General features: G+C 38.2%; 1 protein-coding gene across 5 annotated transcripts in view; it reads left to right on the top strand.

The window, feature by feature from the left end:
* Positions 1–25,375, top strand: part of ATAD1 (ATPase family AAA domain containing 1) — a 74,128-nt gene that overhangs the window by 31,064 nt on the left and 17,689 nt on the right. For 4 of the 5 annotated variants that reach the window (XM_077755228.1, XM_077755225.1, XM_077755227.1 and 1 more), the window contains 4 exons: positions 8,594–8,692; positions 10,596–10,716; positions 16,343–16,543; positions 23,668–23,774. In XM_077755228.1, coding sequence (XP_077611354.1) covers positions 8,594–8,692; positions 10,596–10,716; positions 16,343–16,543; positions 23,668–23,774 — 528 coding nt within the window. The remainder of the gene's footprint in view (positions 1–8,593; positions 8,693–10,595; positions 10,717–16,342; positions 16,544–23,667; positions 23,775–25,375) is intronic. The other variant, XM_077755229.1, reaches the window with a different exon arrangement.

Below are 25,375 nucleotides of genomic sequence, written 5' to 3'. Positions count from 1 at the left end.
CATTTGAGGAAAAAATATATTTATGATATTCTATAATAACAGATTAAAGGATAAACCTATGATTATCTCAAATGCAGAAAAAGCCTTTGTTAAAATTAAATATTCATTCTTTTTAGAAAAGCTCTTAGTATCTTAGGAATAGAAGATAATGTTTTTAGCCTGATACAGTGAATTTACTATAGGAAACATACTTCATGGTAAAAAGTTGAAAGCATTTCCTTTATGATTAGGAGCAAGTCAAGGGAACCTGTTGTCACCACTTCTGTGTAACATTTTACTGTTAATGATGCATAAATCAAGAAAAAAGAGAAGAGGTAGAAGGATTGGAAAAGAAATTAAACAGTCATTAAACACAGATAATACAATAATCTGCATAGAAAGTAAACAAGGTCTGTAGCTAATCTGTCAAGATTAGTAAGAATTTAAGGGCTGCTGGATATAAAATTAGTATACAAAACTCGACTGTATTTCTGTGTACCCACCACGGATTGAAAATGAAGCTTTATAAAGATACAGTTTATAGTAGTATCAAAAAATACACAATAACTGGGTGCCTGGTGGCTCAGTCAGTGAAGCATCTGACTTCAGCTCAGGTCATGATCTCATAGTTCGGGGGTTCAAGCCCCGCGTTGGGCTCTTTCCTGCCAGCGCAGAACCCACTTCAGATCCTCTGTCTCCTTTTCTTGCCCCTCCCCATTTTCTTTCTCTCTCTCTCAAAAATAAACATTAAAAAATACACAATAACTGACATCACAAGTTGTACAACACGTTTTTAATGAAAATTACAAAACTGTTGAAAGCTACACTTAAATGCAATGCCAATGATAAAAATACAAGCCTTTTTGTTGTAATTTTTTCTAAAATTTTTATGGAAGAATAAAAGTTAAGATATAGGCAAAAACACTCTTAAAAACAAGACATGTATATTGGTAGAGGGAAAATTTGCCTTAATTTATAACAAAACGTATCACAAAGCTAAAGTTATTAAGACAGTATGCTATTGGCCCAGGGGTGGATTGGCAAATTTAGCAGAGTCAAATCCAGAAACATACGTAGGCCTGCTCTGGGAAATTGATGTATGACAGGACTGGCTCTGCTGTGTAGATGGATTATTGGAGAAGAGGTGGACTTTTCAGTAACTCACACTTGGACAATTGGTTCTATATGGGAGGGAATAAAATTTGATTTTTACTTGATACCATTTACAATAATGGTATCCATCTTCCATGGGTTAACTTGAGTGTAGTCGTGTAATAAAAATTTATTGAACACATGTTCTATGATTCTTCTACCTCATCTGTAAATCCTAAAGACTTGTTTTTATATCTACTTAATTATGAATAAAAACACACCAAAAATGGCCAGAGGAGTAGGAATAAAACCAGTATAATGTAAGAGACTGGCGCTAGTCTTTCCCATTCCAACACACCTGAAATGCACAAAAGATTCCACACTGTAGAAGTCATGGTGGCAGTCACTTTCAACTGGAAGGCCTAAATTCTGAAATCACAGAATTAATTGGGGGAAGTTGATGGGTATTGAATATAACCTTCAAAAGCCCCTCCTCCCATTTGTCTCCCACTATCTAAAAAAAGTCCTTTGTGTCAAGTCATCAAAACCAAAGGAAGAGACGGTCACAGAAGAGAATTAGTTGTGAATGTCGTGTTATAGAGTGATCCAGGAGAAAAGGAGAATATGAAGAATGTGATCAAAGAAAGCGATCTGTAAATTTAGAGTGCTTTCCATTCACTGGAGACAGCAGATATAGCTTAAAGTAAAAGAATGTGGTCCTTCCAGAGATTGGTGGCAGAAAGGTAAAGAAAAGGGGAAAGTCTAGTGGAGGAGGAGGTAGAGAGTTGCTGCCAAAGAGAATGGAGGTAGGTCCCAGAGGGATGGGATCAGGAATTACAGGAACATTTTAAGGTAGAGTCCATTTGCTCTCAGTGAAGTGGAGAGATGTTATAACTAAATGGGAATAGAGGTTTTGGACCTGATGAGGTAAATATGTGATCCACGTTTAATGAGAGAAATTGTGGGTTATGAACATTAGGGCATAGTTGAAGGAAGCATGAGTTTATTGGAAATTCAATTGTTCTGTTTTTCTTAACTTCTCATGTGTTTCTCAGCACCTTGGTAGCGGATACACTGAATGGTGGTGTGGAGCCAGCACGGAGGATAGGACTGACTGTACCAGTGTAAGGGGTGCTGAGGTTCAACAGAAGACATTGTTGAAATAATAACCTGTAGTCCAGGCCATTAGGAAGTCCAATATTGCCAGGTGGGGGGTAATTAAGTGGGAGTAGAGAAAGGAACTACAGAATTCAGAGTACACATTGAGGGCAAAGATCAGGTGTGACTGTGGGGGAGGAGGAAGGTATGACTTCCACGGTCACACAGGAAGAACACTGAATATAACAGCCTAGGCAACATTTGGAGGCTACCTGATAACCGTGGGCCTCGTGTGAGTTTAAAGGTAGTGCAGTTACAAGATGAAAGGAAGGTAACATGATGTAGGTACATTCACATCAGGAACAGTAACCTAGATGTAGTCTTAATGTTTGAATTAGAATATTTGTAAATAATTTCCAGCCTGAAGCCAGGAAGACTTCCTAGGTTAGTGAAACGTGGGATATTTAATTGGTAATGAGAGAGAAGACTGTTTCTATGGCGTGGACAGGGATTTTCTGGGGCCATGCTGCTGCTTGAATCGTATTTAGATGTAGTAGGAGAGTTTTGATAGGTGTGTGTGATGAAAAGGTGGGTCGGGGTAATTGGGATGTAGGAAGAGCAACTCTCTGCCTATGCTGTCCAAGTACAGGAGGAAGAGCAATGCTTCTGTATAATATTTCTGAGATTGTTGTGTGTCAAGGGCCAGGAAAGATTCACTACTGAAAATGCTTCATACCCCTGAAGGTTGTGGCCTGTGATCTTAGATCATAAGTTAATGTCTTATTTTTAGTCCCATCATTATACTTTAGTCTTCAAAACTTTATTTTAGTTATTTTGAAAGAAGTAATAGCTGAAATATTTAGTGAAGGAATTGTGAAATATTTTGTGAAACCTTAAAAAAAACTGGAACTCTGAACTGCCAGGTATTTTTTATTTATTTATTTTGAGAGAGAGAGAGAAAGAGGGTGCAAGCAGGGGGAGGGGCAGAGAGAAAGGGAGAGTCGGTGAATCCCAAACAGGTTCCACGCTTGTTCGCGCAGACAAACTGCAAGAAAATGACCTGAGGAGAAACCAAGAGTCAAATGCTTAATCCACTGAGCCCCCCAAGTGCCTCTCAGCTGCCAGGTATTTTTAAGAGCAGCCAGTAAATTGAGATAGGAAGTCAGGAGTAAGCAAATGGTGTTGCCTGATTGGCAACTGGTGGAAATGCTGAGGAACGAGATCCAAGAGAGGGACGCGTGGGGAGAGGTCTCCAGTGTTGGTTTACACGCACGTGCGGTGGAAGGGCACTAGCGTAGGAAGCCCACCTCTCCTACAACTTCCAGAGACTGACCGTGAGAGGGGAGATGATGTGTCTCCATGTCAGTCCAGAAAAGGGTGCTTTCAAGATTTTAACGCAAGTTTACAAGAGATTATATCTAAAATATAATTACTCAAATTCTTTGCTGTTTCCTATGTCAGCGTATTTTTGTGAGCTTTGTATCAGTGATTTCCCCTAGCCCCACTTAAGTCAGGGTACTTCAGCTGTGACTTCAGGAAACAGACCTAAGTTTAATCAGTTCACCTACCTCTGGTTTTTCACCCTTGTTAATGCTATCTCTGCCTTTTTAAAATTCAAAAGAACAGCCAATTTTATGAATCTTTCAGAAACTGAAAGAAAAGTTTCTTTTCTGCTACTCCTTTTCTCCATTTCCTCCTTTCCCATTCCAGGCAAAAATACTAGTTCACTATTTCCTACTCCTTAATCTTATTAATCTTAATCTTAATACTTTACGTGGAGAAAAAAATAAAATAACATGAAACGATAAAAAATACTATGAAATAGTTAAAAAGATGACTGTACAGTAAAAGTTTCCCTCCTACCTCTGACTCCCTTCAACCCCTAGCCTACCATTTTTCCTCCACAGAGTGATAGCTACTTGGAGAGATTCACTTAAAAACCAAGCAAAAGTTGGTAACTAGAAAATATCAGTGTCATTAAGCTGAAAATGATAAAGCAGTACATGAACATAAGCCATTTGCAGAATACAGTCATTTTGTTTTTCATGGTAAAACATTTTAGAAACAGGCTCACTTAAAGTTACCAAAGCTAGAAACAGTTGGATAACTTCTTCTGGACACAGTTTGGTGTGTTTGGGGGGTCCTTTCTTTTTATTTATTTGTTAACCATGTTCTCTCCCAGATGAGGAATATTAATGTTTCAGCAGAACATGAGCTTTGGAATTAGACAAATTAGGGTTTGAACTCTAGTAATGCCAACTCTTAGCTCCTAATGTTGGCAATTCTTTTAATTTCTCTGACCCTTGAGTTCGTCATCTGAAAAATGAGCATAGTAATAGCTACTTCTCAGGATGGTTGTAAGGGCTGATTGTAAAGAAATGAAAATGAGTTTTGCCCAATAAACATTAATTTCTTTTTTCTGTCAATGTTGTTAATGCAACCTGAAGATATTGTGGGGTTTTTTTTTTGTTTTTTTATTAATTTTTTTAATTTACATCCAAGTTAGTTAGCATATGATTTCAGTGGTAGATTCTTTAATGCCCCTTACCCATTTAGCCCATCCCTCTTCCTACAACCCCTCCAATAACCCTCTATTTGTTCTCCATATTTAAGAGTCTCTTATGTATTGTCCCTCTCCCTGTTTTTATATTATTTTTGCTTCCTTTCCCTTATGTTTATCTGTTTTGTATCTTAAAGTCCTCATAGGAGTGAAGTCATAATATTTGTCTTTCTCTGAATAATTTCGATTAGCATAATACCTTCCAGTTCATCCACGTAGTTAGTTGCAAATGGTGAGATTTCATTCTTTTAGATTGCTGAGTAATATTCCTATATGTATACGTACATTATATATATATGTGTGTGTGTGTGTGTGTGTGTGTATATATATATATATATATATATCCACCCCACATCTTTATCCATTCATCCATTGATGGACATTTGGGTTCTTTCTATACTTCAGCTGTTCTTGATAGCGCTGCTATAAATATTGGGGTGCATGTGCCTCTTCAAAACAGCACTCCTGTATCCCTTGGATAAATACCTAGTAGTGCAATTGCTGGGTCATAGGGTAGTTCTATTTTTAATTTTTTGAGGAACCTCCATACTGTTTTCCAGAGTGGCTGTACCAGTTTGCATTCCCACCAGCATTGCAAAAGAGACCCCCTTTCTCTACAACCTCGCCAACATCTGTTGTTACCTGGGTTGTTAACGTTAGCCATTGTGACAGGTCTGAGGTGGTATCTCATTGTGGTTTTGATTTGTATTTCCCTGATGATGAGTGTTGTTGAGCATTTTTTCATTTGTTGGTTGGCCATCTGGTTGTCTTCTTTGGAGAAGTGTCTCTTCATCTGCGCATTTCTTCACTGGATTATTTGTTTTTTGGGTGTTGAGTTTGATAAGTTCTTTATAAATTTTGGATACCAACCCTTTATCTGATATGTCGTTTGCAAATATCTTCTCCCATTCTGTTGGTTAGTTTTGCTGATTGTCTCCTTTGCTGTGTAGCTGCTTTTTATTTTGATGAGATCCCAGTAGTTCATTTTTGCTTATGTTGACCTTGCCTCTGGAGTCGTGTTGAGTAAGAAATTGCTGCAGGCAAGGTCAAAGAGGTTCTTGCCTGGGTGCCTGCATGGCTTAGTTGGCTAAAAATCCAACTCACAGTTCATGAGTTCAAGCCCCGCATCAGGCTCGGTGCTGACAGTTCTGAGCCTGGAGCCTGCTTTGTATTCTGTGTCCCCCTCTCTCTCTACCCCTCCCCTGCTCATGCCCTGTCTTTCTCTGTTTCAAGAATAAATAAAACACGAAAAAAAAAAAAAGTGGTTCTTGCCTGCTTTCTCCTCGAGAATTTTGATGGCTTCCTGTCTTACATTTAGGTCTTTCATCCATTTTGAGTTTATTTTTGTATATGGTGTGAGAAAATGGTCCAGGTTCATTTGCTGCATGTCACTGTCTAGTTTTCCCGGCATCATTTGCTGAAGAGATTGTCTTTATTCCATTGGATATTCTTTGCTGCTTTGTCAAAGATTAGTTGGCCATACATTTGTGGGTCCGTTTCTGGATTCTCTATTCTGTTCCATTGATCTGAGTGTCTGCTCTTGTTCCATGAAGATATTCTTAAATTGGACTGCTTTTATGGGGAAAAGATTTTAGGTAAATTTGACCACAGCATTTTCTATCTCTATAACATAAATAACATAGTTCATAATTTTTATGTAGGAAATCCCTGACATAAATAAAGTTTATTTTTTTCAAGTTCAATATTTTTTTATNCCGTTGATGGACACTTAGGCCCTTTCCATGTTTTAGCTATTGTTGAGAGTGCTGCTATGAACAAATAAAGTTTGTTTAAAGCAAGAGGCGTTTTTGCCCTAGAGTAAAAATTAAAGAGCAACTAGCCAATGGGGTGGGGTAGGGGGAAAGCAGGGTTCCTCAGCTAGGCACTATTGACGTTTGGGGCCAGATAATGGGCTGGGGGGCAGGCTATGCTGTGTCTTTCAGAATGTTAAGCAGCATGCCTGTCTCTGCTGACTACATACAAAGAACACCCTCTGCCTCCAGGTTGGGACAGCCAGAAGTATTCCCATATCTTGCCAGATGTCCCCTGGGGGGCAGAGTCACCTGTTGGGAACCAGTGTTTTACAGCATAGCCTAAAAAGAACACATGTGGGATGGCTGCACATTTATAGAAGCATAATGGAAAAGAATAATTATTGTCATTACAGATACTAAAATAGGATATCTTTCATGGCTGACACATGAAAGATTTAAAATCAGCAAAAGAGAAGATATTTACAAGGAAGAGATTAAAGAACCTGGAAAAGACTACTTTATTACTTTGTCTGTTGAGTCAGTAATTTTATAGGGGAGGGCTAAATAGGAAAACCGATGTGGTTCTTTATTTTAAAAATGCTGTATTACTAGGATATGATTTATCCTGATATATCCACATTAATTTAATGCTCTAAGCCGTCTATAACTATAGCGCTGTGTGAGATGAATTTCCTTTTAGAGCAGCGATACCTCCTAACAAAAGCAAGATCTTAAATCAAAAGTATTTTAGGGGCACCCAGCTGGTTCACTTGGTGTAACATGTGACTCTTGATCTTAGGTTGGTGAATTGTTGTTGGTAAACAAAAATTTAGGTATTTATCAGAGCACTTTTAATTCTAAAAATGTTCACTTAATTGAAATTTGGATATGTTTTCTGTAGTCTTTTTAATACTCCTTAGTGGTTACAGTGCCTCCTGTTACAATTGGGGAAAGCAAGGTCATGTGGGAGGAGGCCAGAGGAGCTGGGCTGCCGGCCTATGTATGTTGTCTCTTCCGTTTGCTGACTTGAACCTGAGACAGATAATTTCATCTGAGCTAATAAGCATTAATTTCTTTTTCTGTGGTGAGGAGAAATTGTACCTACCCCATAGGCTCACTCGGGGGTTCGGTGAGCTACTCCATTTACAATACTTTGGCATATGGTTTGGCCCATTCAGTAAATGTTTGTAATTATTATTATTATTTTTAATTTTAATTGAAATCTTTGCTGTATTGCTAGAGCTCATAGGTTTCAGGTTAGTTTTGTCCAGCTCTAGAAATATATATGCAAATATACTTCTAATTTATTTATTTATTTTTTAGGTGTTTATTTTTCAGAGAGAGAGAGAGAATGCGAGCACTCACAAGGTAGGGGCAGAGAGAGAGAATCCCAAGCAGGCTCCGAGCTGAGCGCGGGGCCCAACTCAGGGCTCGATCTCACACCCACAACATCATGACCTGAGCTGATACTACGAGTCGGACACTTAACCAACTGAGCCACCCAGATGGCCCATAATTTAGAATTTGGAATTCATTACCTCTGGTTGCCTAGTCCCAGGAATTGGCTTTAACCAAAAAAGGACAGCATCTCAGAACAATTTGGAATTTGATAGCCATGGGCACCTGGTGTCAATAACTGGATAATTTGAAGGAAGTTAAGCATCTGTTCTTGGAAACTTGCTTTAAGGAAAGAAACTCCACTTGTCCATTTTTTGATATGCTTACCTGCTCTGTCTGTCATCTGGAGGTTTCACCTGCACCTGTCATGATGGTCCTACTAGAAAGTATATCAGGTTGGATCCTAGAGTCACATTGGAGCAGTGCAAAGTCCTATATGTATCTCATCAATCATGTACTCTAATTTTTTCATTTCCTAGGAGCTGGTGGAAATTGCCCTGGTTTCTGTGGAGTTAGACACTCACATTTTTTCTTTACCTAAGGGCTTACAGTGGGGAAAGAGGAGATCAAGGAGCCTAGAATTTCCCAGGAAAATTCTTGTATGTCTGTTCATTGCTCTTTCGACTTCGCAGATAATCTCTTTTGAAGTGCCAATACCCAAATATCAAACTAAAGGAAGTTGCTTGTTTTTTTGGTTTTTTTTTTGTTCTAGGCAGAAAAATTAATGAAACAGATTGGTGTGAAAAATGTGAAGCTTTCAGAATATGAAATGAGTATTGCTGCTCATCTCGTAGACCCTCTTAACATGCATGTACGTATCTTCAGTCTTATTTAAGATAAGATTTTGTGTCGGGTCCTGAAGATGACCGTATGTGATGATTCTCTAGGAGGAATCACAGGATTCGGCATAGTTTTGTGCTCACGGATGTGGTTTAGTGCAGCAAAAGGATACAAGGCAAAATCGGCAAGAAAAGGGACATGGAGTGAAGTCTGAAAGAAATCAAGCACAGGCTCCCAAGAGCCTTCTCCCAGTGAAGTCATACTTAATTCCTTCAGCAGCAGGTTGTGAGCAAGTGTAAAGTGCTGTGTCCGCCAGGGAAGCTCATTAGACACTTAGTGCCCAGGGTTTTAATTGGGACTAGTCATGCAGACTCCACATCCTAAAATCTACCAAAATTCCAGACTTTTAGAGGGAAAACAGATGTCTACCGTAACCCGTTTTGTTTGCACAAACAGGTTAGGTACAGTGAGATGTTCGTATTGGGAAATGGAGGAGTTCTCCCCAAATCTAAGCTCCCATACTCCAGCCACAGGCCAGCCTTGCAGATGGGCCTTTCTAAGGACGACAGTCTGAGGCCTGCTGTGTTAACCTTTTTGGGCACACACTTGTTTAGATAAACTTGTTCTTTTATGTATTTACCTTTGTGGCATATAAAACGGATTGCTTTAAGTTATGTGGGTATTTGATTTGGAGTTTAAATGTAGATTTTCATAATAAGATATGGTAGACAACACAAGATTCTCAATTTTTTCCATTCATGGCCTTGGCAAATTATTTCCTCTTTGAGTGTCAGCCCCCTCATGTAGAATCCAGGGATGGTGTGATACCTGCTCTGCCTACTTCTAAAGGATTATTGGAGGATCAGATTAATGTAATTTATAAACTCTAAATTCCTATGTGAATATTTCATAAAGGCAGGTATAAATAGGTTTTGTATAACAGATATAGATAAATAGAAAAAATAGGATATTCCTGCCTCCAAGTCTAGAAAATAAAAGTCTACAATGTGTGTTAGTATCTGTGTCCCCAGAATTAATCCCCCATTTGAATTTGATTTATAAATTTATAGTGGGATTTCTTGGCCCTGTGTTCGCCACTTTGAGTAAGGCTGTACTAACAGACTCCCTTTTTTGTTACAGCTACAGTGGAAGTAGGTGATTTTTTTCAGATTTGGCTGTGGTTTTTCACCTTTTTTTTTTTGTAAGTTGTAGTGAAAGTAAATTTCTTGTAAATATGGCTTCTGACTCACCCCACCTTCAGCTTCTTTATTCTGCCAAGTTAGAGCTAGGTTGATTTTTTTTTTTCCCTAGGTTTTTTTTCAGTTTGTTGTTTCTCCCCCTCCCCGCTCTGCTCCCAGCCTCAGTGTTTTAAGTTGAGCCAGAAGGCTTTAAAATACACAGGCTGTGCTTATTTTGACAGTATATATCCCCCATTTACTACTTACAAAGAAAAAGTTTTGTTTTCAAACAGTTTTACTTTTGATTAATAAAATTCAGAAGTCCGGTTTTGTGTGACTTTATTCCCAGAATGCCTTCGTGTGTTTGGCAGTACCCTGTATGAATTAGGGACACTCCTGGTACGCGCTTCCCTATCAGCCAGCGCTGACTTTTTCTGACTGGTTCTCCGTCTTGTTGGAGGAGTATTCCCTGTTACACGGAGTGAATGCAGCTTATTAAATCCCTGTAGAGTTTTGAGTGCTGGGCCTAGCGCTTTTTTTTTTTATAGTAGATAGTTGACTATTAATTACTTTTTGTAATCTCATAGTAATTTTAATAATTTCAATGTTGCTGTAAAAGTCTTTACTGGCATTATATATTAATCTTTTGTTATTTACATATAATTATCAGATCAAGGTTTGCCATTTTGGTTTTTTTTTTAACTTTATGGAATATATGTAAGCTGTAAAATTCATGTTGATCTTACCTTTTATCAGGTTACTTGGAGTGATATAGCAGGTCTGGATGATGTCATTACGGATCTGAAAGACACAGTCATCTTACCTATCAAAAAGAAGCATTTGTTTGAAAATTCCAGGCTTCTGCAGCCTCCAAAGGGTAAGGTAAAAGTTTACATTTGTTAAGGTATTAAAAATGTAGGAAACATTGAAACTTTCTGCCATTATAGAATTGGTATTGGTGAGGTTGGATGTTGAAGAGAATACTGAAATCCAGTGAGCTGTTTATAAATAGTAGTTTTAAAATAATTGCTCATTCTTCAGCTTCCCAAATTTAGGTCAAACTCCTTCCCTATGATTACATGTCAAAATAATCTTTTTATTGCAAACTCATTTTTATTACTTCCAAGTAAATAAAAATTGGGGAAATTGAAATTAAAAAATCCAAGGTCGTAGTATGGGTTCTTTTGTTTTCAAAGTAAGAACTCTTTTTGTTGTCTCACAATTTAGTGATATCTTACCTCCCTTTTAGTAATCATTATTTTTGTATTGCAATGGTGTTTTAGAGGAAATACTGAAGTACAGATGAACTAGAAATTAAATGCTAATTATTTTTAAGGAATACTTCCTTATTCCTAGTTAGCAATCGCTTTGAAAGCTCAGAACTCAAGAACTGGGAATGCTTGGGCGCCTGAGTGGCTCAGTCGGTTGAGCGTCTGACTTCGGCTCAGGTCATGATCTCACGGTCTGGTCCGTAGGTTCAAGCCCTGCGTCGGGCTCTGCTGACAGCTTGGAGCCTGGAGCCTGCTTTGGATTCGGTGCCTCCTTCTCTCTGCCCCTCACTTGCTCTTGCTCTGACTCTCTGTCTCTCAAAAATGAGTAAATGTTAAAAAAAAAAAAAAAGAAATGGAAATGCTTGTAGCTCTATCCTTACATGTAGCACTTTTATTGTTGTCCATTCAAATATGAATCCTGTTTCAGTGTTAGGAAAGGTGATTCCCATGGAGGTTCAGTGATAGTTGGCAGTGAGGTAACTACATGTGTGATACCGTGGCATTCCCACACAAACGCTACAGCGGAGGAAAGAGTGGAAACTGCTCTTTCTTGTATTCCCCAAACCAGAAAGGTTAGCTCTTCCATTGCTAGTCAAGGCTGAAATCAAGTTATTAGACACATTTAAAAAAAAATAAGATCTTTAGAAATATCAAAATAGTGCTATATATGTTAATGGTTGCTTATAATCTTATTAATTTTGTAGTTCTATCAAAATGCATCAGTTTATATTTCAAAAGTGATTGAGGCCAATATCTGTACATTTTCATGAAGTAGATAATTTTTACTCCTGGTAAATACAGGATGATGACATGTTCTTTTCATTAACTAAAACAAAACTGTTCATTAGGTATTTCTTTTTATTTTCTGAGACAACAAAACTTCCCTTTTTTTCCTCTAAGAAAAAGCATTTAGTTCATTGGTTTTTTTTTTGTTTGTTTTAAATATTTTTATTTATTTCTAGGAGAGAGAGAGAGAGAGAGAGAGAGAGAGAGACAGCGTGAGCAGGGGAGGGTCAGAGAGAGAGGGAGTCACAGACTGAAACAGGCTCCAGGCTCTGAGCTGGCAGTCAGCAAAGAGCCCGACGCGGGGCTCGAACCCACGAACTGCGAGATCATGACCTAAGCAAAAGCCGGACGCTTAACCGACTAAGCCACCCAGGCGCCCCTAGTTCATTGTTTTTAAACATTTTTCCCCCAGAGAAAATTGCAAATGATTTATCTGAGCCGAGATCAAAAGAGTAAAGTACAAGTTGGTTTATGTAGTTCTTTACCCTCTCCCAGGTCATTGGTAGTCTGAACAATAAAGAACTTGTGTGATTTTTCATGTCGCAGTTTCTCAATTAGTGAAGTTAGAAAAGTCAGATGCAGGCTCAGGCCTGGTTAGTACTGGGATGGGAGAGAAGTATGCTGTGTTTTCTGTGCTATTAGAGAAAGTTCCAGGCTTCATCAGCGATGGCTCCGCCCAGGTACTTGGGTGACTGTACCAGCTGCGCTTGGTTTAAAGCTCCAGTCAGTTAACACAGTAGATACCAAATTACGATGGGGTACTTCAGAGTCCCGTGTGTATCCAGCGCTTCTTTGAAAGCATTGTCCAAAACTAGAGGTGGTTTCTGTGTGTGCTTCAGACTTTTTAAGTTACATGTGTATTTCTTAAAGTTATACTGTTTGAGCTTTTCAGCCTTGCGTTTTTGGAAAGGTTTTATCAGGAACAAAATTTGAAAAACCATTAATTTACTTTTTGACCCTCAGCATAAATCGGATGTTAGCGTACAGAAGAAGAGCGTAAAATCAGTTGTATACCTTAGTTTGTTAACTGGAATTAAGTTATGTAGTTAGAGTCGTTGCTTTATTGACAATTTTATGTTCTCCCTGGACAGTTTATTGCCTTCTAGGTTAAAAGTCCGCACTGCCTTACAGACCACACAAGGGTGATTTGAGAATGACTTCTTACAGCACATGAGATCAGCCGGTCACATGAAGATAGATCGGCTACCACTGCGTGGTTACAAGAATATGCCATAAAATGTTAATGGTTGCATTAAGAAAGTAACCCTGTTTTCTTCCAAATGTTTAAAAATTTATAATTAAAATTCAGTCTGAATACATATGGTTCTTTTTGTAAACTCTGGCTTTGGTAATCATTATTTTGGCACATAGATTTTATGTTTGTGAATTTTATCATGTTCCATGTTTTGATGCTTCTTGAAAATGTAGGTAACTTAGGAAAAATATACTTTGAGAAGTGATTTTTCTGGGGCTGTAAACGTCTCCCTCCACCTCATTGAGTACTTTGTATTTAAATAGAGTTAGTTTTTACACATACTTACTTTTCCACCATTTGGACAATTTTTTTATTAAAGCTTGAAAGTCAGTAAGCTAGTTCAAAAAAGAAAAATGTTGGTTACTCATAAGGTAATATATTTGTCACTAATGAGGATTATTTCAAATTTGGAAATAATTGTCTCGTCCCAATTCTTCTTTTCTTCCTCATCCTAAATCTTTCATTTGCCTGTAGTACTTATGAAGTAAAGCCCTTATCAGAACATCCACATTAAAGAGGGGTTTGAATTTTTAAGCCTCTACGGAGCATGAAGTAATCATAGTTTTTCGTTTTATTGAAAATGGTTGTAAGAGTATCAGACTGAACGAACAAAAAAACCTAGTTAAAAGATTGCAAAACTCATAATGGAAGCCGGAGGCCTCACATTCATTGCAGGCTATGTCATGTATCAGTCTTCCTAAGCACGAACATGGTAGAATTCATCCCACAAAGGATATAGAGAAGGTGGCCCTTACAAACAGTGTTACTGCTAGACTCATTAGTAACATGCGGGGTGAGACAATGTGAGTCTTAGTGAAGTGGCATGCGGAAATGGGGGTAAAATAGCTAAATGGATGATTGTAAAGCTCACACTTGCATAGCTACCACCCAAGTCAGGAAATGAGCACTCCCTGCTCCATACATGCATACAAGCACCTCCCCTATTGTGTCTGGCCTCCAGAAGATTATGAAATACCAAAGCCTTCAATGTTGAGTTTCAGACTTTGTAAAAAAAAAAAAAAAAAACCTATAAAAAAGTGCTTAATTAGTAACACTAATTGTAATTCCTGAAGAGAAATAATAGGAAAACCCTAATCCTGCTAAGGATTGCCAAAACTAAACTATTAGGAATAAAAAATTCAAAGTGATGAATGAATACTTGAAATTAAAGGGGACATTCTAGGAACACTTGCCCAAGTTTGTGAGGTGTCCTGTGGCCGCAAAGTCAACGTGGCATGTGCTGTAGTCACAAAGTAATCAAGATACGAGGACGTTTGCATCAAAAGTTTGCTCAGAAAACCCTAAGATCCAAGTAGTATGCGTATAAAAGTTTCTGGATCTGCATTCCATATTAATATGATCAGAGTAACAAATGTGATGATAGTTCCAGGCATCTGTAGTCACCCTGTATGTTTTCAGTTTGATGTGAATTAAACAGCATTAGACTACTGTTCTGTGTTGTTCACATGAACAACACAATAGGGGAAAAGTGTCCAAAGGAAAAGTGTCAGTAGGGGGTTCAAATTATAAGTGATATAACTAAATTTTTTACACCCAGATGAACTTAATTAAAAATTGTAAAGGGCTGCATGGAAATATTAACATGTACTGGCAAAGGTTATTGATTTAAATTTTAAAATAGCTTTTAAAATAGAAAAGATGATTAAACTTATTAATTCGTAAAGAATTATGAAGACCACTAGAAAAATCTGTGCCTGAGGAAAAGTTTATGTGCCTGAACATTATTTTGAAGAGCTTGGTGTCAAAAATATTTGTTTTATGGAATCAAGCTCAAGCTTCTCATTAAAAAGAAAAAAATGAAAATTTAGTCAAGGTGAGATTTTAATACAAAATACTTTTCTTATATTTTGTATTTTTAAAATGTTTATTATGCTTGAGAAAGAGAGAATGAGCAGAGAAGAGGCAGAGAGAGAGAGGAAGACAGAGAACTCAAGCAGACTCTAGGCTCTGAGCTCGACATGGGCTCGAATCCATGAACTATGAGATCATGACCTGAGCCAAAGTCAGATGCATAACTGACTGAGCCACCCAAGTGCCCCTATATTTTATTTTTATTACATAATATTTTGGGTTTAAAAAAAGTTTTTTTTATGTCTTTATTTTATTTTGAGAGACAGAGACAGAGTGAGCGGGGAAGGAGCAGTGAGAGAGGGAGACAGAAAATCCGAAGCAGGCTCCAGGCTCTGAGTTGTCAGCAGAGAGCCTGCCGCGGGGCTCGAACCCACGAACTGTGAGATAATGACTTGAGCTGAAGTCAGATGCTTCACCGACTGAGCCACCCAGGCACCCCTGTATTTTATTTTTATTACATAATAATACTTTGGAAATCTCCAAAGCCTCTTCCTTTTACCCTAGCGTGCTACCTGTAAATATTGTCTTTTTAAGTGCTGACATGAGAAAAGTAGAGAAGCTCTGAATTAAGCAAATATTTAAGTCTGCAGATTATAATTTTTGTCAGGCCTGTCTACAGATGATCTATAGCCAGGAACATAATTTTACTATTAACATAGAAAAATGTTACTTCATTTTAGTTGAAAAACAGTTGGTGATGATTCCCAAAATGTCCAAAGCCTCAACCAGTTTAAATCTCTCATATTAAAAGAATTACCTTAAATTGTATAAAGTGGCAAATTACTCTTTGGAGACTATAGGTTAATAATGCAGTTTTATTCCTTGGAAAGTAAGACAGAAGTGACCGGCAGCTTTTGTTCCTTTGAAGAAGAGATCATTATCTGTTTGGGAAAAGGCATGTGCCCTTTTGGCTAAAACTTAAGTCTCAGTAACATCTAAATGGTATTTGCTGCAGCCTGTTTTGAAGAAGTTCTCTGTTTTCTCTGGGCTGGTCTAATGTGCTGTAGTGCCCTGTTGGCTTGTGAAGGTGGGGGGCATTGGACCATTTTATTTGTCAACCACGAATCGAGTGGCGTGAGTTTGGAGGTCAGGGTGATCCTGAACGAGACCTTCCTTTGAAGGGAGAAGGCACAAGCATGCTGTAATTTTATAGTCGTCGCTGACACTGAACTTGGAAAGTGGCACCTTCCTTTTCTACTACTAAAAAAAGGTTAATGATAACAAGTGAATGTCGGGGGAAATTTTAGTGTGGGCAGAATTAATATTAAGTTGATTATCGCATAAAAACCTAAATAATGAAATAACATGTTAATTTGCAGGAGTTCTTCTCTATGGGCCTCCAGGCTGTGGTAAAACATTGATTGCCAAGGCTACCGCCAAAGAAGCAGGCTGTCGGTTCATTAACCTTCAGCCTTCAACGCTGACGGATAAGTGGTACGGAGAGTCTCAGAAGTTGGCTGCTGCGGTCTTCTCCCTTGCCATAAAGCTACAGCCTTCCATCATTTTTATAGATGAAATAGGTATGTGACTTTTCTGTGTGAGCATTTTATAGCACCATTCTTAGGGGAGGTATTTAGATGACCAGATTTAGTTTTCAGCACTTATTAGGGCAGATTAATAACACGAAAGAGATCACCAACACCCTTATACGCTGTGTATAATTTTCATATTCCAGAATGAACCATCATCTGTTCGTTCTGCTGCCTAATAGTAGTTTTCTGTCTTCTCCGTATTACACACAGCATGCGGTGGGCACCCATGTCCATATTTCTTTCAGCAGGTGCTTGTCCAGGCTGCATGCCCAGAAGTTGGACCGTCAGCTTATGTGATGTGTCTGTCTTCAGCCTCACTGGGATTATCAGTTCTTCAAAGTGGTTCTACCTGTTTTCACTCTCTCAATTACATAGTTTCCCTGCATACCCCTAAAATTTGTTTTTTCAGATCCAATCATTGATATTTTTGTCAACTTAAAGAATATGAATTATCAGGGCGCCTGGGTGGCTTAGTCGGTTAAGCGTCCGACTTTCGCTTAGGTCATGATCTCGCGGTTCGTGGGTTCGAGCCCCGCGTCGGGCTCTGTGCTGACTGCCAGCTCAGAGCCTGGAGCCTGTTTCAGTCTGTGACTCCCTCTCTCTCTGACCCTCCCTGCTCACGCTGTCTCTCTCTCTCTCTCTCCTAGAAATAAATAAAAAACATTAAAAAAAAATTAAAAAAAAAAAAAAAAGAATATGAATTATCATTGTTTTGTGTTTCCCTGCACTGCTGGGAAATTTGGGCATCTCTTAACATGTTGACTAGTCACTGAGTTTCCTTGCTTGTAAACTTCCAGTTTTTCTTTGGGGTTATTTGCATTTTCTTGGCAGTTCTTTGTTGATGTTTATTATGATTGCAAATATTTTCTAGACTGGCTTGTCTTTTCATTTTATGATAGTTTCTTTTATGGAAATTTAAATTTAAATGTAGGTTGTATATCTTTTTTTTATGATTTATACTTTTTGCGTCTGGCTTACAAATTTTTCTCTACCCCCATAAATATCTCTCTTTTCCAAGTGTATATTTTGAAGTAGGAATCTAATTTCATTCTGTTCCAGTTGGACAGCCAACTTATAAAATAGGTGGTCTTTCCCTATATGTCGTGACTTTTCTATTAGTGTACCTTTTCTGTATTTTATGGCTCATCCGTATTTTTGGTCCTGTTCCTAGTGTGGTAAGTCATACTAGAGCTAGGTAATTGAACCTATAGCTTTGAATTAGTTATATCGTTATATGTAATATGATAGACTGTGCAGAAATAGAGAAAAATAGGTATAGATATACAGTACTTGGTTATTTGCCTGTCTTGTGTGTCTCTCATTGGTTTATTACAGCTAGTTTGGAGTTTTGGTGTGAATTTTGCACAAAAGCGCATATAGCTAGAATTTTAAAAATTTTAATCTAAGACGCCTTAACTAGGAGGAGTGGTCAGTCTGCCTTTATTTTGATAGCTCGTGTATTTAGATTTATTTCTGCCACATTATTGTGTGCTTTTTATTTACCAGTCTAGTGGACTTTTCTTTATCCCCTCTTCCCTGCTGCAGGTTTAGAAGTAACATATTCTTTTTCTTTAGTGAAACATTTAGAATACCTACTCGCCTTTAAGTCTACGCTAATCGTTTCTGCCCTCCTCCCAAACAACACAGGGACCTTAGCACTCTTGCACGGGTCATCCCATTCATCACTTACATGTTGACGCTTCTCGCGTGTGCTGGTCTGCACGCTGGTCGTTATGCCTGTACTGGCAGTGCTTGTGTAGAGACCACATCTGCTCGTTCTGTGCTCACGGTTGCTTCTTTACACATCTGCCTTGTATGGATTTAACTCCCTTCCCTGCAGTCTGTCAAGCTCTTTCAGCAAAGATCGTGAATACAGTAAATTCTGTCTTGGGGTGAAAATGTGTTAATTCTACCTTCACTCCTAAATGATAACAGAATTATTTTTCTTCAGCATTTTGAAGCTACAAGTGCATTGTCTTCCAGTCTTTGTTATTGCTTGAGAATTGAGAATTCTGCTTATAGTCAAATATTTCTTTGTAAGTAATTTTATCTTTTCTCTCTATTGTTATTAGATTTTTATCTTGTTCTCCTATTTGATTGTGGTTTTTCTAGGGCTGTATTTATTTTATTATCATACTGAGACTTACTGTGGTTCTTAATCTGATGATTTGTGATTTTCACTAATTCCAAAAAACTTCTCAGAATCTTTGATTGTGGCAAGACTTCCATTTTATAAATACATATGTTTGCTTATATGTACATACACACTCTTCACTTCTCTGCTTAATTTTGAGTCATTTCCACATCAGGTTCTCTCTCCATATTTCATCAGTTCTAAAATATACCATTTTGTTGTTTACATTTTAACCTTTCTGAAATTGGGATACCATGTTATAATTTAAATGGCAGAGTTTTTTCTTTTAGTATTATAATTTACTTGGCAACATTTAAAACTTTGTTGATACATAAAATAATGGTGCAACTAAAAAAAATCAATCTTCAAGTTTTAAACAGCAATTCTTTGTTTGGCTATGTTAATGTCACGACCATTGGGTTTGTATTATGTTGATTATATCTGAAGTTGAGAAGTTCTATTTGGTTCTCTTTCAAATTAATTTTTTTCACTGTAGTTACTCTTCTGTTTGAATTTCAATCCCTTTTATGTCTCAGGTTTTTTAAATTTAAGTTTATGTTGAGAGAGACAAGAGACTGCATGAGTGGGGGGAGGGGCAGAGAGAGGAGAGAGAGAATCCTAAGCAGGCTCTGCTGTCAGTGTAGAGCCCTACATGTGGCTCAGTCTCATGACTGAGATTTGACTTGATCCGATATCAAAGGTCGGAGACTTAATCCAACTAAGCCATGCAGCTAACCCCCTTTAATGTCTCAGTTTTAAGCATCCTAGTATACATAGTTTTTTTGGATTGTGTCTGAAATTCTACTTCTCCTTTGTGTTGTTAACTGTTTCATACTAACTTATTTCCTTGGCTCATTGCTCACATTAGATAGCTTACAGCTTGTTTGTATAGCAGATTCCTTGTTGCCTAAAGACAGTCAGGGTGGTTTTCCTGTCTTCCTCTTAGAACCTCTGTGTAAGACTAACTTTGATGATAATCTCCATGTGGATGTTCCTAGACTGATCCTGTCTTCATGCCTGAGGGAGAGCCCCTGTGATCTTGGTTCTTTATTTTTCAGGAGAGACCTGTTACCCCAGAGCCTAGACCAAGACAGACTTGGCCTTTAGCTCCCGGGAGTAGTGAGCAGGACTTTTTCCTTGTCTACACTTTGTGTGAGTGTACACCCTTTTGAGCAGCTTGTTCTCCATGTAGATGTTAACACCGAAGCTGAACACGCGCCCCTGCCTTCCTGCCATGTACACAGCACACGTCCATGGTGGCACAAGCACCGCACACCCGCACCACTTACCTCCTGAGTCCTGATGGTTGTTTTTCTCTTTCCCACAACCTCAGATATTTCTGAAGCTGTTTTTCTCTTTAACTGGATCTTGTTATTTAGGACTGTTCTAAGTTTACAGAAAGAACTTAGAAAGTTTTCATGTGTGTACCCCTGCACACACAGTTTTCCTGTTATCAGTACTTGGCGTTTGTGTGACACATTTGTTATAATTTATAAGCCTGTATTAATCAGTAAAGTCCGTAGTCTGTATTAAGGGTCATTGTGCTTACAGTCTCTAGGCTTTGACTAATGCATAATGTCATGTGTCTACCATTCCAGCTCAGGCAGAATAGTTTCATCATCCTAAAAACCTCCTGTGCTCCACTTGTTTGTCCTAAACTCCTGAAGTCCCAGCAGCCACTGGTCTTTTCACTGTCTTGCCTTGTACAGAATATCATAACTGGAATCATGCGATAATGGAGCCTTTTCAGACTGGCTTCTTTCACGTAGCAACATGCCTTTAAGGTTCCTCCGTGTCTTTTTGTGGCTTGGGAGCTCAATTTCTTTTTCTGGCTGAGTAATATTCCATTGTGTGGATAACACCAGTTGTTATCCATTCGTCTGCCCAGGGATATCTTGGTTGCTTCCAGTTAGGGGCAATTATGAATAAAGCTGCTAACAGTCGTGATGTGCAGGATTTTGCATGGACAAACATTTTCAGCTCAACTGGGTAAACACCTGGGAGTGCATTTGCTGGATCCTAACTTTGTAAGAAATCACCAAACTGCCTTCCAAAATGGCTCTATGGTTTTTTAGTTCCATAGTAAATGAGGGGTCCCATTGCTCAGCATCTTGTCCGTCACTTGATATTATCAGCGTTTTGGGATTTTAGCGATCCTGGCAGACGTGTAGCGATGACTCATTGTCATTTAAGGTTACAGTTCTCTGATGACGTAGGATGTGGAACATCTTTTCATGTGCTTATTTGCCATACATGTATCTTTTTTGAAGTGTGAGTTCAGGTCTTTTGCCCATTTTTTAATTGGGTTGTTTTCTTATTATTGAATTTTAAATGTTCTTTGTATATTTTGGATACACATTTTTTATCAGATAAGTATTTTGAAAATTTTTTGTCCTAGTCTGTAGTTTATCTCTCTCTTTTTTTTTAATGTTTATTTATTTTTGAGACAGAGCGAGTGTGGGGGTTGGGACATAGAGAGAGGGAGACACAGAATCCCAAACAGGCTCCAGGCTCTGCCTGAGCATCAGCACAGAGCCGGATGTGAGACTGGAACCCACAAGCTGTGAGATCATGACCTGAGCCAAAGTTGGGCATTCAACCAATGGAGCCACCCAGGAGCCCTGGCTTATCTCTTCTCGTAGCCAGTGTCTTCCACAGGGCAGAAGTATTAATTTTTTTTTCTTTACTAAGCGTTTTTTAATTTAGTTTAATTTTTTAAGTAATGTACCTTTTTTTTTTTTAATATAGTTTATTGTTAGGTTGGTTTCCATACATTTTTTAATTTTAATAAAGTCCAACTTAAGTGTTTTTATTTGATCAATTTTTATTTTTTGGTGTTGTATGTAAAAACTCATCACCAAACTCAAGGCAACCTAGATTTTCTCCTATATTATCTTCTAGAAGCTTTACAGGTTTTTTTGTTTGTTTTGTTTTACATTTAGATCTAGAATCAATTTTCCGTTAATTTTTGTGCAAAGTATAAGGTCTTTGTCTATATATATTTTTAGCACTTGGATGTTCAGTTGTTCTAGCACCATTTGTCAGTTATGCATTACCTTTAAAATATATTTTTTCCAACTTTTTTTTGTTACTATTTACATGTATGTCTTTTTCTATCCTTTGCAACATTCTGAGCTCTTAGATTTAAAGTGTGTCCCTTGTAAGGAGCACAAAGTTGGGTTTGTTATTTTTAATCCGGTCTGATTTCTTAACCCCCCTGTGGGTCTCTAGACCGTTTACATTTAACATTTTTTCATTAATTTTTCTTCTGTGTTCATTACTTTTGAGAGACAGGGACAGAATGTAAGCTGGGCAGGGCAGAGAGGGAGGGAGACACAGAATCCCAAGCAGGTTCCAGTCTCTGAGCTGTCAGCACCGAGCCTGATGCAGGGCTTGAACCCACAAACCGTGAGCTGAAGTCAGACCCTTAACTGACATGAGCTCCCCAGGTGGTCCTACATTTAACATTTAATGTAATTACTGACATAGTTAGGTTATTTACACTGACCTAGCATTTTAAGTTTTTTATATTATTTCAAGCAGTTGTCTTGCCAGAACCAACTTCTTAGTAATGGAGAAGATTAGGAATACTTGATAGCAGAATTACGTGCGTAAGTAGGCAGCTGTACTTACACATATTGTCTTTAAAAGGAAGCNCCTGCTCATGCTGTCTCTCTCTCTCTCTCCTAGAAATAAATAAAAACGTTAAAAAATAATAATAATAAAAAAAAAAGAAGCAATTTAAAAATGACTACATTTCCTACATCGAGGATAGTTGAGTTAGTTTTGTGCACAGTAGGACAGACTGTATTAAACTGGACTACAAAAGAAAATCCAGGATGCATATTTGTCATCAGAAGCCCCTGTCGTCTCATGGTATTATTTTTGCTGTAATCACTTTTTTTTTTTTTAATGTTTTATTTCTTTCTAGGAGAGAGAGAGAGAGACAGCGTGAGCAGGGAAGGGTCAGAGAGAGAGGGAGATACAGACTCTGAAACAGGCTCCAGGCTCTGAGCTGGCAGTCAGCACAGAGCCCGATGCGGGGCTCGAACCCACAAACCGCGAGATCATGACCTAAGCGAAAGTCGGACGCTTAACTGACTAAGCCACCCAGGCACCCCTGCTGTAATCACTTTTAAAAAATTTTTTTGTTAAAGTTTGGACCAAAGCATTTCTGTGCTACTCGCATGTATGATTGATCTTCAAGTTGTAGTTTCAGTGCTGAAATGGCAGTTATTTGAAGGGATAGAAGACAACGCATTTGAAATAGAATTATACTAGAAAATCTAGGACTTACTACTGTGTTTTTTTCATTATTAAGATGTACTGTTTCCCCACCCCGCTTTAAAAGCATTTCACGTTCTTTGTAGATAGATGATTGAGAAGACAGCAAGTAGCTCAAGAGAAAATTTGAATTGTCCTTAAGTCTGTCACTGAGAAGTAGTGAAGGCAATTCACATTCTGGTGTATTTTCTTGAAGGCTTGCATACATTACATAACGTATGTGCACATGTGTACTAGTACGCATGTGTGTTCGAAACCATTTTCTGTCCTGCATTTCCCACTGAATGGTGTTTTACATTTTTCCAGTGCCATTTTTATTTCCAGGAAAAGTGTGTGAGGAAAAAGAATGTACCCACAATTAAGAATACGTAGGACACAGATAACCTGGAAAGTTAGGGCCAAAGCATACAGACCTTCCACAAGACACTGCTTGATCCTTATCTTCTCAGTACCGGATCCTGCACTTCTTTAAATATGCTGGTAGGAAAAAAATGAAGATTGGGAGTTGATTGTGTTTTAATTTCTCAATTATTTGCCAAGATTGTTGTATCAGACTAATGTGTGAAAAGGCATAGTTGAGCCCTTTTTCTTGTACTCTTTCACAGAGTTGTCAGATTTTGAGTAATGAGTTGAAGTTATACAAAGAGTAAATAATTCACATTAGTTTCTAAGGTTAAGGACTTTTTCCTTCTAGACTCCTTCCTGCGAAACCGTTCAAGTTCTGACCATGAAGCTACCGCCATGATGAAAGCTCAGTTTATGAGTCTGTGGGATGGACTGGATACTGACCACAGCTGTCAGGTGTGTGAAAGAAATCTGCCTCGAGCTGGTGGGGGGAGGGTGNTATTTCTTAGGTTTTTTTAGAAAAGTTTTTTTTTTTTTAAATATACTTACCATAATTGAGGGTTTTGTGTTAAACACAATGTTAAAAGATTGCCTAAGTGCCTGAAACAAATACTACAGAAAGGAGAAAACTGGGTAAAGCCTCTCCTGGAGAGTCCTCCTGCCACGGCAGAGGAAACAACTAGTGGCTGTACTCTGTGCGTGTTTAGACCCTTTACCATAAATCTTACAGTCTCTCCTCTTGGTCCCTCTGTCACTTAGTTTCACTTTACTGTGTTCATTAGTTGCTGGAACTCACACACTTTCCCACTTTCTGCCACGTGTACTTTCCTTAGGATCCCACTTTTATGTAACTCTTCTATCCTACTCTTGGTCTCCACCCTGCGGGCTGTGAAAACCAGAACTAGGTCCCCTGCTATGGTCCCAAAGGACAGCCACCTGTCTTGTTCAGTATTCCTCTTGTGGTTCCCATTTTCTCTTAGTTCTTCTCCTCTGAATAGTCCACACTTTCCAGCCAGAACGGTAATGTATTTTCGTTAAAGGAAAAAAAAACTCACCCAGCATATTTGTTTTTCTGCTGTATTACCAGAAATGGAAGTTCTAGAACCAGAACTGAAAAATTGAGCCATTCTTCACATACCATTTCCCTCCATTCTCCATGTGACCTCCCTATGGAGTGCCCATTGGTGTACCTTATTTACACTCCATGTGTTTCAGCTTCTCGTTCATATTTCCTCTTTGTGCTACGTTCTGAGAAATGATTTTACCTTTCTTTAATTTGCTAGTTCTGATTTTAGTTGCATCTCTTCTGCTAGTTAACCTTTTTATTGAGCTTATTAGTTCACTTACTATATTTTTCAGTCCTAGAGATTCTTTCAGATCCTTCTTGAAGTCTGACAGGTCAGTTCTGATGGGCTCTAGCCCATCAACTCCTGCTTCCAATTGGACTAGAGAACTAGAGCCCTGGTCATCAACCGTCTGTGTGACTTTGACCAGATAATACAATCACTCTGTATTTGAATGGCCCTAGGGAGTACTATCTGTAGAAAAGGGAAGGATAGCATCCACTCAAAACTATTGGGTAGTTTTAAGGAATTTGAGTTAAGTTCATAACTTACCTGGTTTAACTTAGTACATAAGTATTTGCTATGTGATTTTTTTTTTTATTCCTTTATATATGTTAACATGCTAATTTTGTAGTCTCTATTCAGCAATTCTAATGTATGACTGCACATCTGATTCTGTCATTTGACTTTGCTTGTGTGTTTTGTGATTTCATGGGAAAAGTCATATTTGGTAAAACTATGTGTGTAGATTTTTGGAACCTATGTTGAAGGTTTGTTGCTTCTAAGAGGATTTTTGTTTTTTTTTTGTCTTCTGCTAGATTTTTCTCAACACAAATAGGTAAATAGAGGTGCGAGATCCAGGTTAGCTGGTGAAGAACCATGAAATCTTAGGGATTGTGTGTGTTTATACGTCTTACCAGGAACCAAAGCTTGACTCTGCTGAATGCCTTTTCTCATACTTCAGTACTGTTTTAGGACCCTGATACTTCATGA

Source organism: Crocuta crocuta, unplaced genomic scaffold (assembly GCF_008692635.1).
Source record: "Crocuta crocuta isolate KB4526 unplaced genomic scaffold, BGI_CrCroc_1.0 scaffold2, whole genome shotgun sequence".
Lineage (NCBI taxonomy): Eukaryota > Metazoa > Chordata > Mammalia > Carnivora > Hyaenidae > Crocuta > Crocuta crocuta.
The sequence above is the reverse complement of the archived record's forward strand: the minus strand, read 5'-3'. Positions and strand labels throughout refer to the sequence as shown.